At 28.1% G+C, this 12,779-nt stretch overlaps 1 protein-coding gene across 2 annotated transcripts; it reads right to left on the bottom strand.

Annotated features, from left to right (window-relative positions):
* Nucleotides 1–5,656: 5,656 nt before the first annotated feature.
* Nucleotides 5,657–9,106, bottom strand: LOC140808479 (probable WRKY transcription factor 4). Of its 2 annotated transcripts, none has more exons than XM_073165634.1 (5): nucleotides 8,451–9,106; nucleotides 7,674–7,826; nucleotides 6,997–7,589; nucleotides 6,755–6,910; nucleotides 5,657–6,634 (listed from the first exon to the last, which is right to left on the bottom strand). In XM_073165634.1, the coding sequence occupies exons 1-5, from the start codon at nucleotides 8,814–8,816 to the stop codon at nucleotides 5,860–5,862; spliced, it is 2,043 nt and encodes a 680-aa protein (XP_073021735.1). In that variant the 5' UTR covers nucleotides 8,817–9,106; the 3' UTR covers nucleotides 5,657–5,859. The 2 variants fall into 2 exon arrangements, with proteins under 2 accessions (XP_073021735.1, XP_073021736.1); XM_073165635.1 differs by having other exon boundaries at nucleotides 6,997–7,582; nucleotides 7,670–7,826; nucleotides 8,451–9,105.
* Nucleotides 9,107–12,779: the final 3,673 nt, after the last annotated feature.

Raw genomic sequence — 12,779 nt, 5'->3', positions numbered from 1 at the left:
ATGCGAACATCCTTGATATAAACCCAGTAGGCGTAAATATCAGCATACTAAGAAGCATGCTCTATATAAGTAGATGTATTGATTTCCCACCATCCCTCGTTTACAAAAGATATGCCTCATCTACTAAAGATTCACATATGTAGTGGCATCGCAACCACCATTATGACGGTGTAACAATGACACACCCATCTGATTCGCCAGTATGACGTCATTTTGACGCTATACACACATCTTTTGCATCAAATATTCGAAAATTGAGACTAGAACTCCAACAATTTGGTCAGATGAGTCAACAATATTAATCGTGGCCTGTGATTTTAACGGCAAATAACATGAGATTTTAACAGCAAATAACATGTAACCTTGAATGTGTATGAAAATACGAGTACATGTTCCTGACTGGGATTGTACCTGGTCCGAGGAACCCTAAATATAAACTAGAATTTTCTCTTCAGCAATTGATTGCAGAACTTCATTCACTTTGGTTTGATGGTGCCCTTAAATACGATATTCACGCAAAGAACGGTTTGATAATCACACGAAGTTCCTATATAAAGATCACCCACTACGTCACAATTTGTACATGTTTGTATGTGGTAGAAGAGTACTACATTTCGCTGCTAATGTTAAATGAGGATTTTAATTACTGAATGAGTTGGATAGTTTTGGTTTTAGGTCTTCGTACGAGGTTGAATATGAGATGAAAAACAAAGAAACGTGTAAATGGATCAAATGTGGATGGAGAGTAGGAGTATTTTTTTGGAGCCTCCTTGTGAACTACAAACCTGATGTCCTTGTTCATTTAAGTTAGGCAATTAAATTATTAGGTTATCTCAAGGGTTTTTTTTTAATTCATTGTCCATCTTAAATGAGTTTGGACATTAATACATATTCCTCTTTATTTTTTAAATTTTATGCCAAAAAAATTATTTTTTTACATTCCCTTGTTCATTTAAGTTAGTAAATTAAATTAATATGTCTTTTTAAGGGTTTTTTTGTTATTCATTATCCATCTTTGATAAATTTGGACATTAATTCACATTCTTCTTTATTTTCTAAATTTTATGACAAAAAATTATTTATTTACATTTCTTAGTCAAAAAATTATTTTTTTACATTTCCTTGTTCATTTAAGTTAGAAAATTAAATTAATATGTCTTTTTAAGGGTTTTTTTGTTATTCATTGTCCATCTTTGATAAATTTGGACATTAATTCACTTTCTTCTTTATTTTCTAAATTTTATGACAAAAAATTATTATTTACATTTCTTAGTCAATTTCTTAAGGTTTTTTTTAATTCATTGTTCATCTTAAATGAATTTGGACATTAATACACATTCCTCTTTATTTTTTAAATTTTATGACAAAAAAATTATTTTTTTGCATTTCCTTGTTCATTTAATTTAGCAAATTAATATGCCTTTTAAGGGTTTTTTTGTAATTAATTGTCCATCTTTGATAAATTTGGACATTAATTCACATTATTCTTTATTTTCTAAATTTTATGACAAAAAATTATTTATTTACATTTCGTAGTCAATTTTTGTGATTCATTGTCCATCTTAGATATATTTGGACATTAATACACATTATTCTTTTTTTTTTTCTTCTAAATTTTAAACTAAATTTATGATCTAATCTTTAAAAAAAAAATAATCAATATAATCTTTATAATTAATATGAATTATATTGATAGTTTATTATCATTTGTTATATATTACAATTTTTATATAATTTTTCTAACTAAGTATTACATATTATTTTATTTATATATGTTTTTTACTATATATACTTATTTGAGTGGTATTATGTTAAAATTTTATTTTTCTTAAATTATTAATCACTGATATTAATTTATAAATTATTCATTCTGATATAAAATTAATTATTTATAATATGTATTCTAAAAAAACATAGAAATTAAATAAAATCCGCAATGTGTTAAAAGTTAGTAAAAGCAAAAGTGATATTTATCTTAAAAACAAGTTTAATGATTTTATTTTAACATTATTATGATAATTTAGTAAATTAAGAGAATTTTATTTGACGTTTGTCTATGTATACTCTATTTATGTCAATTTTAGTTTTGATTTTGGTAAAATTCACTATTCTGATAATTTTATTTTTATTGTTTTTTTCATTTTGAATGAAAAATAATTTTGTTGATTTATCATTTAAGAGAGCTGTATTATGTCGCGGAATGAAATATCTATTACCTATATAAAAGAGCCAATCTTTTTAGAATTGTGATTTGTCTTTTAAGTCCTTCATTAATTTATAGATTTTAATTAATTATTAATATTAATATAGTATTTTTATTATTAACTGTATATTATTATTATTAACTATATATTATTATTATTATTATTATCTATATTACCTAAATTACCTAAAAGAGCCAATCTTTTTAGAATTGTGATTTGTCTTTTAAGTCCTTCATTAATTTATAGATTTTAATTAATTATTAATATTAATATAGTATTTTTATTATTTACTGTATATTATTATTATTATTATTATTATTATTATTATTATCTATTACTTATATATAAGAGTCAATCTTTTTAAAATTGTGATTTGTCTTTTAAGTCCTTCATTAATTTGTAGATTTTAATTAATTATTAATATTAATCTATTATTATTATTACCTATATAATCTATTATCTATTACCTATATAAAAGAGCCAATCTTTTTAGAATCTTTTTAAAATTATGATTTGTCTTTTAGGTCCTTCATTAATTTATAGATTTTAATTAATTATTAATATCAATCTATTATTATGATTATCTATTACTTATATAAAAGAGCCAATACTTCATTAATTTATAGATGCTTTATCTTTTAAGTCTTTCATTAATTTAAATTGTGATTTGTCTTTTAAATTCTTCATTAATTTATAAAGTTTAATTGAATTATCTATCATCTATTTATATTATTATTATATTACGTTATATTATATCTATTATAAAATAGCCAATCTTTTTAGAAGCGTGATTTGTCTTTTAAATTCTTCATTAATTTATAGATTTTAATTAATTATTAATATTAATCTCTTATTACATACATATATATCTATTATCTATCTATCTATCTATCTATTATTATTATTATTATTAAAGAGTCAATCTTTTTAGAATTGTGATTTGTCTTTTAAGTTCTTCATTAATTTAATTGTGATTTGTCTTTTATGAATTGTTGTTTTGAACCAAAACATTTTGATGATGTTTTATGTTCCTTTATGGCTTTGTGATGGAATGAGATGATTTATCCGGATTTAAATTTGTTCACTCTTATAGCATTACATGTAGACAATTATTATTACATCAAAGCAAGGTTTAAAAAATTGAAAATAAATCAATAAAAAGCATGTTGCAACTGTTTCAATTATGTTACCGAAATTACAATAGGTTTGATTGCACCAATTGTGTGAAGTTAAATATCGAGATCGTCCTAAGGTATTGCAACTATAATTAACTTTATATGCTTAAAAACATTTAATTATTTTTTATACTTTGTTGGGTGCAATAATTGTCCCTGCTTGGTAGAGCGATCGAACCGTGGTGCTTGAGCTGCTTTGCGGTTTAAAAGATTTGAGTTGCACCATTACTACTAGCTATAGCTTTTGGTAAAGCGTTAAGCACTCGGTCCTACAATTGGTATCAGAGCCAATGTCACGGATTCGATTCTCATTGATTGCAAGGAGTGCAATTATTAGGAGGGAAATTGTTGGGTGCAATAATTATCCCTATTTGGTAGAGCGATCGAATCGTGGTGCTTGAGATGTTGTGCAGTTTAAAAGATTTTTGCACCATTACTACTAGCTATAACTTTTGGTAAAGCGCCAAAGCGGTAAGCACTCGATCTTACATACTTTCTCAGAATTAATTTTTCAAGTACCACATAACAATGCTGGTCCAATATGAAAATGAAATAGCTAAGGTGACATTGTTCGAAGAGGTTGCTGAGACATTTATTGGTTGCTCCATCAAAAAATAATTGACATGCATAATAAGGTGAATTAAAATATTTATTTGAATAATATTATAATAATCTAATACATATTGCCAATAACTACAAATTTTATATTGCATAAAAAAAGTAATTTGGAGCATGTAACAATACTTGATCAACAAAGAAAATAAGATCACAATTTTCTTTTCAAATTAGACAAGTCTGTCTCAACTAAAAATGGAATAACATCAATAATTGTGGATGGATTGGAGAAACGATAACTCAAGAGAAATACTGATAAGAAAACAAAGAACTGAAACATCAATGAAATATATTAAGAAAAGAATGAATGCAAAGGAAAGGGCAAAACAAATACAACATGAAGATAAGAAGACACGAAATAATAAAAAAATGACAAAACCACAGAACAATAAACAAAATTCATCATGTTCCAAAGGAGAAACCATAAAATTCAAGATAATGAAAAAATAGATGATTTCAATAAAATGATGAGGAAGCTTAGATAAAACAGTCACACAGAGATGACCCAAAAACTGAAAATTAAACAAGAAAAAAATTGATAATGCTTTTTATATTATAATATTCAATAGAAAATGGTTCTTTCGATTTCACTCAATATAAGTGTTTTATGTTCACTTATTCGTTACAACGTTTATTCACCACGTGCAACGCACGTGTTACTTGCTAGTGTTATATAAATAAGTGAATATATATGATTTATAATCATGATGTTCTTTTATGTATTGTGTTCGATATATTTAAATTGATAAATACTTATAAACATGATGTTATTTAAACGACTTTAAACACTATCTAATTCTTGTTATTATATTTTTCATTATTAGTCACCTACGTGCACATGTACATTCCTAGTATAATATATATATATATATATATATATATATATATATATATATATATATATATATAGAAATATTAATAATTTAAAAAATAAACATATGAAAAATAATTTTGGGAATTCAAATATTAATTAATTATCTTAAATTATTTTTGAAAAAAATTAATTAATTTAACAGTAGAATTAATTAAATAGTCGCAAAATTAACGACCGTTTCTATTTAAAACTGTCTCAAAATGAGCGAATGTTTTTAACTAAATCATTGCTAAATAGGGACGATTTTTAATTAAATCATCTCTAAATAGTTAATTAAATAGAAGTTTATTACAATATAATTGTGGAAAGACGATAGAAGAAAACCACACATGACTTTTTTTTTTTTGGAATATTCAGGAGATTTATATTATAGGAATAATTAAATCAGATATCAACTTAGGATTAGGCGAAACTCATCCAACCATAACAAACATAGATGCTTCCCTAGCAAGAGTATAAGAAGCCTGATTCGCGGATCGATTCACACAAACAAAACTAGAAAAATGAACATCCATTAATATTAGAAGTTTATAATATTCGACAATCAAACCCAAGCTCGAAGAATTTGGCTGAGGAGAGTTAATCGCTTATCATTTTATGCTCAATAACATGATTTTAAGATTGTCATTCAATGACGATGAATAAATCTAAGTCGAGGCAAAAGTTAAACTCTTTATTGGTAATTTATTATCGGTATTTTGAAAAATTCGAATCTAAGAAGTTCAAATTCAAGAGTTGAAACTTTAAAACAATGTAAAAGAAGAGAAAGTAGAAGGAAGGATCTTGAATCAGGCGATAACGCAAATTTCACAAAACTTGACTAATCATGCTTTTCATCACCGCTCACTTGCATACATATTATAAGCAAGAAAGAAGGAAGAAAATAACTCATTCCTACCATAGATTTTGCTTGGGAAACAAAGGGCAGAAATAGAAAAATGAAACCAAGAAATTATTGAATGAAAACATAGCCAAAAAAGGAAGATAGTATCTACATTATTCCATTTCCATGATTAGGAATAGATAGACAAGTATCATATATGTGATCACCCTCATGCCTTTTCTGATCTTCCTTTGGTTTCATAATGTTTCCATGGCATTCTATGATTTCCTGTCCTTGATTACAAGCTACAGTACCGTAGTTTCCGATATAAAAGTTGCTGCCGTTGACAGCTGATTCGGGAGCTTGAACAGGGTTCATAGTCGACATATATTCGGGCAAATGTGCAGTACCTATGGGGTAAAGGCTAGTAGAATTCGTGGGATAGTTCTTGATGAAATTTCCATTCATTAGAAGAGAGCCATAGTGAAATGGAGGAAAGGAGACTGGATAATTAGCCGAAGAAGATCCGAAATTGAGGAGATTATTCCCAGTTGTGGTTGTAGACATATTGGAGTTAGACCTCATGATCAGGTGATGATCGTTGTAATTGAAGGCAAATGACGACTTTGTTTTGTTGAAATTATAAAATGGCTGGGGAAGATGCTGAACTAATTGCTTGCTTAGTTTCGACGCATTGTTCGACATCGCTGATGAAGAAAATTCTGTAACGCTGTTAGGAGCTTGTGGCAGTTGATGATCGGTTTGTAGGACATGGCCCGTGCCCATGGCCATATATTTCGACGAAGCTGCTGCCGCCGCGGCCACAGGCACTTCATGGTTATGTTTCCCCTCGTACGTCGTAATGACAGATTTTAAGTCATTTGCTGCTCTTTCAACATGCTTCCGCACAGGACAACCGGGGCTCGTGCACTTGTAGTAGCTCCTGTATATATCCACACACATATATGCATGCAAGAAAATCGAAAAAGTGATCACATATCTGACATATTGTCGATTACCTACACTATCTAGCAATGTGTGTATTTTGCAAAAATTTACCAACCTCGGGTTAGGATTTCCTTTAACAACCTTTTGTCCGTATTTCCTCCACCGATATCCATCATCAAGAATATCAATATCGCTCTCTATCTGGACGACAACTCGTGGCTCCCGAGTGGACCTCGATATGTTTGACTCAATCGAAAAGCTCTCCCTCTTCCTACCAATAGTAAAATGTATTTGGTTTTATATTTCGATGTTAAAATTTATAAACTAGCATTGCTTGTTTATGTTATCTATACATACCTTTTCTTGGAATCAGAATCAGCGTTCTGATCATCATCTTCATCATGGAAGGACATGCTTTCAGTGCTTTCCACATCTTGATCTTCAACGACATGAAATTCTTGAGCTTCGAAATCTTTCATCGACATAGGTAATGAATCAGATTTAAAACTATGAGTAGTCTGAACCGACGGATTTGAAGAATACGCTCCCCCGTTAAAACCAACCGATGAATCCAACCCTGTATTCCTAGTTAACGTTGCACCCTTGATATCGTTATTGATCTCCAGTACATCGGCACCAAACCGCTTAAAGGGCTGAGGTTTCGGGTGATTGTGAGAGCTCTTGTACACGATCTCTGTAATATGGCCGTCGTGAGATCGCTCCACCTTCTTCTTGACCAGGCAGCTAGTGTGGGTGCATTTGTAATAACTCCTTGGATATTCACTCCCCTTCACATGTTTCTGGCCATATTTTCTCCAATAGTAGCCATCTTCTGAATCTCTTGTCACTTCTTTAGGAAAGTATGCTCCCCTTTGTTGCTTTTCCACACACACTTTTTTCTCATTTTCTTGCATATCCACTGGATATTCAAAGTAATTCTCAACTGCCAGCTGCAAGATTAATTCATGATATATATGGGACGACATTAGCTTAATTCATTTCATTACAAAACAAAAGGAAAACCTGAAACATACCGAATTCATAGATTTGGTTTGAGGCCTTATGTAATTGTTGGCTGAACAAGGATCCGTATTCCCATTGGCAGCAAGTTTCCATTTGAGCTTTAACTTGTCGTGATTGGGTGATGGGAATTGAAAGCTCCCAGTGGTTGGAGATAGCTGTGCCCCCTATATATACATAACCAAAATTCATCCAAAGTGTCCGTTAATTAATTAGCCCTGTCTAAAACTTTGTTTATACAACCAAAGGCATTCTTATGTACACATCCATGCATGCTTGTTTGCAAATTTCATCTTTACAAGAAAATGGCTAGATCTCTTGATGATTTAAGACGGATTTGATAAATGGCGTGGATCGAGTTTTCGAGGATTCTTCCACCTAGTTAGTTGTATTTCAAACACTTTGGATGCTCCATGACCTCACTGCGGCCTTTCTTTAATTTATTGTTTACTTGTTGCAGAAAAAAATTTCAAACAGTACTCTAAAACTTATTCTTTGACAAATTTAATGCTTATAATGTCGTTTGCATAGTACTTGTAATAGATTTATTAAACTTAAAACTTAGTTAACTTTGTAATGGTATCGCCACAATATTGGATAAATCACATTGCAAATCTTTTGAGAAGCCAACTTTCTTAGTATTACCTTAATTTTCATTACATGCATTGATGAAAAAACTAAATCTATTAATTGTTAACAAAAAAATTTCCATGCACATACGCTGTTATAAATGTTTGATAAATATATGTCTGTCTACATGCATGCATATAAAGAGGTATAATAACTGGTACCTGAGCATTTGGTAGCATCACCGGGGAGTCTAGCAAGGCGGAGGGGCTAATGCCAGGTGGCACCGTGAAATACGGCGAGCGTAGCAGTGTCGGCGACGTAAGATGGGGCGTCGTCTGTGCGGTCCTGATCAGGAATCGGGGCTGCACATTCATGTTCCGAACATTGAAACCACATTTTGCGGCCCTCCTCTCCGCGATGCTAATCATTTTCCTCCGCCCGCCTCCGCCACCCCTATTTATCGTAATATTTTCACGCTGATCTACGTGAAGCAGCGCCGACGGCCTATGACATATTTCTTGATTTCTGTTGATCATCGGAGCTGATGGTGATCTAGAGCTGTCGTCGCGGGTATGATTCGACTCCATGTCCAAATCAATAATTGGAATCAACCATAGGAATTGGAAAACAGAAGGTAAAAAAAAAAAATTAAAAATCTGAACGAACAAATTGTTAGTCACGCATTAAATATTTTTATACATACATAGCTTTCTTGATGATTCATATATATATATATATATATATGATAACTATTTTGGAATATATATTTTGTCACAGTATCAATCAATGGAAAACCCTGATGATTATTAGATTAGGGTTTTCAAGATTTTGATTGATACTGTACATGTTTGATCACATTGGTGGATATGTATTTACAGGAGAAATTATATAATAAATATAGAAAACAGAAGAAGAAAATTTGAAGGTGGTGGTAGTATGTGTGTGTGATATCGAGTGAGAGAGAAAGATAGGGATATATCAGTCTCTACTGATTAATAATGGAAGTTGTTTGATCCATTGCCATGCAAAATTAATGGAACTTTATTAATTCCACATACCTATATAATATATATATGTATATGTATATATATATATATATATATATATATGTATATATATATATATATATGATATATATATATATATATATATATACACACATATATGTATATGTCTGTGTGTAACTACTCTTGAGAAATTAAAGATAATCTACTAAGTCGATATGATCTTAACACTTGATTAATGAAAAGAATGAAATATATCACCGGTGGTTAGTGACGTATATGTATCAAATAGTAACTCACTTGTGAGGCGATCGTGAGACGGGTTGATCTGATCTATATTTATAAAGAAAAGTAGATCGAATTGATGATCTGTATCACAGAATTGACGCATGAGATGATCTTGCAAAGTTTTTGTGATGTATTAAATTGTGACATCTCATTGATATATATGTAAAAGTTATGATATATAAGAATGATCATAATCACATAACGAATGTGCTGATATATTCCCGGCCTAGTTGGATAATCATATAATTGGTTGGCGGGTGATTTGGAATAGTGGTGGTCAAGCGAGAAACTTGTACGGAAGTTTTGATACACCAAGACACTTGATTGGATACGATACTCTATATATATACATATATATATATATATATATATATCTACTTACATATAAATATACCACTTTCAATTGTGAATTTCCCTATATGTCCTTATTTATCTAGCTTAGCAAGTTATATTCTTATATGGGTTAAGTTGTAATTTCTTGTTTGTCTTAAATAACTATAACTATCTACTTATTATTTTATTTTATTATTATTAATAAATTAAATTTAAATATACCACTTCCAATTGTGAATTTCTCTATATGTCCTTCTTTATCTAGCTTAGCAAGTTGTATTCTTATATAGGTTAACTTGTAATTTCTTTGCTTGTCTTAAATAACTATAAATAATTATTTATTATTAATATATGAGCAGTAATATTCATTGAAACATTGAATTCATTCCTTTTTTCCCGTCTTGCAATTCTACATGGCTTCTTCTTGTTTTTTTTTCAGAGTTCGGTTAATTCTTGTCACTTTTCAGAAAATTTAAAGATTATATCTTGGTCTCTGGATTTATTTTGATGGTTATTTTGAGCTCTTCTATCCAATCTATATAGTGTACATTTATTTTACTTTTATTACATTAATTTGTTTAATGCATTGGATTTTTTAGTGTTTCATTTTATTTTAGTGATTATCTATTTTCCTCCCTCTATGAGTTTTTTAACTTAATTATTTGATGTTACGTTAGTTTATTTGATTTAATTAGTTTAATTTATCGACAGTTCGTGTTTTGTTACCATTTTTTCCTTTCGTCTTTTTTACAGTTCGGTTAATCTATATAATAAATTTATCATCTTTCACAAAATTATGAGATTATATTAGTTCCCAATGATTTATTTTGATAGTAATTTTAAGTTCTCCTCTCCCGAATTATTCTTTTTCAGAGTTCGGTTACTTCTCGTCGCTTTTCACAAAATTTGAAGATTATATCTTGGTCTCTAAGGATATATTTTTATGGTTATTTTGAGCTCCCCTATCCAAACTATATAGTGTATATTTATTTTACTTTTATTACATTAATTTGTTTAATGCATTGGATCTTTTAGTGATTATCTATTTTCCTCCTCCTATTAGTTTTTAACTTAATTATTTGATGTTATGTTAGTTTCTTTGATTTAATTAATTTAATTTATCGATGGTTCGTGTTTTGTTACCATTTCTTTTCCTTCATCTTTTCTACAGTTCGGTTAATATATTTAATAAATTTATCATCTTTCACAAAATTATGAGATTATATTAATTTCCGATGATTTATTTTGATAGTCATTTTAAGTTCTCATTTTCCGAATTATATATTAGTTTATATTTATTTTAGTTTTGTTACATCAAGAACTTTTAACCTCGTTTTTAAATTTCAAAATTGTTCATGTTGTTTAAATATTATTCATGTATCACACCACATTAACTAAGTCATGATTACTAATAAATAGTATAATAATAATAATAATAATATTATTATTATTATTATTATTGCAACTCAACGGAGCATATGTGTGGGTAAATGATTGTCATTATCACCTCCACTCAAAATTTGTCATGATGAAATAGTTGAGGTGAAGTGTGGTTAAGATAGTATATTGGTTTGCTTTCGGATGAAATCATTTGATTTGTGATCAGGTATAACTCGATTAATATTACGATAATTTAACTAAATTAATTACGTGTTGTAAATTATTTGAGAAAATATATTTAAGGATTGTGATTGAAAATGATAATAACCTTATTTCATTATTTGGTTGAATTAACGACAAATATTACAAAATATCTTAATATTACACTTTATTTTATTAAATTATGATATTTAAGTAATATCTCAATATATATCTCAAGCTTACACTTTTCTACAAGTTTTATTAAAATCATGTCAGTAAATGTCATTTATCTTATGATACTTTTCCAATGAAAATGAACATTGAGTTCATGTAGATTCTATATGATTTTTTGCAAAAAAAAATTTATATTTTATTTACAGAATAATTTGATTAGTTTGATCTATTTCAACTTTATTCATATAAATAAAAAGTAATGATAAATTAAAAAGAATGAAAATTACTTTCTAATTTTGAACTAAATTTATGATATAATCCTGTTAATTTTTTTAATTAAAATAATCATTATAATAAATATGAATTATGTTGATAATTTATTATCATTTGTTATATATTACAATTTTACATACGATATTTTTTAACTGAATATTACATATTATTTTATATATGTGTTTTACTACACATATTTATTTGAGTGATATTATGTTAAAAAATTTTATTTCACTGAAATTATTAATCACCAATATTAATTTATAAATGATTGATTCTGATATAAAATTAATTATCTATAATATGTATTTTAAAAAAAACATAGAAAGTTAAATAAAATCCACAAGGGGTTAAAAGTTAACAAAAGCACAAGTGATATTTAACTTAGTAACAAGTTTTAACGGTTTTATTTTAACATTATTATGATAATTTAGTAAATTAAGATAATTTTATTTGACATTTGTCTGTACTCTATTTAAGTACATTGTGGTTTTGATTTTGGTAAAATTCACTATTCTATTAATTTTATTTTTATTGTTTTTCATTTTGAATGATATTTGGATGAAAAATATTTTTGTTGATTTAAGAGAGCTGTCATTATGTTATAATCAGCGGATTGAAAAATGTCATATAAATAAGTGAATATATATGATTTATTGTCATAATGTATTGTTTTTTGATGTATTTAGATTAATAAATACTCATAAACAAAATTTTATTCAAACGATTTTAAATATTATCTAATTCTCGAGATTATATTTTTCATTATTAGTCACCCACGTGCATCGCACGTGTTCGTTCCTAGTATATATATATATATATATATATATATATATATATATATATATATATATATATATAATATTATATGTATAATATATGTATGTATTTGTGTGT

This window comes from Primulina eburnea, chromosome 12 (genome assembly GCF_022965805.1).
Source record: "Primulina eburnea isolate SZY01 chromosome 12, ASM2296580v1, whole genome shotgun sequence".
NCBI classification, from domain to species: domain Eukaryota; kingdom Viridiplantae; phylum Streptophyta; class Magnoliopsida; order Lamiales; family Gesneriaceae; genus Primulina; species Primulina eburnea.
The sequence above is the reverse complement of the archived record's forward strand: the minus strand, read 5'-3'. Positions and strand labels throughout refer to the sequence as shown.

Excerpts from the sequence above, each read along its gene's own strand:
- LOC140808479 (XM_073165634.1), bottom strand. The coding sequence starts at position 8,816 with ATGGAGTCGAATCATACCCGCGACGACAGCTCTAGATCACCATCAGCT. Across the intron at positions 7,590-7,673 it reads AAACCAAATCTATGAATTCG|CTGGCAGTTGAGAATTACTT; the intron begins GTATGTTTCAGG and ends TTAATCTTGCAG. Across the intron at positions 6,911-6,996 it reads GATTCTGATTCCAAGAAAAG|GAAGAGGGAGAGCTTTTCGA; the intron begins GTATGTATAGAT and ends TACTATTGGTAG.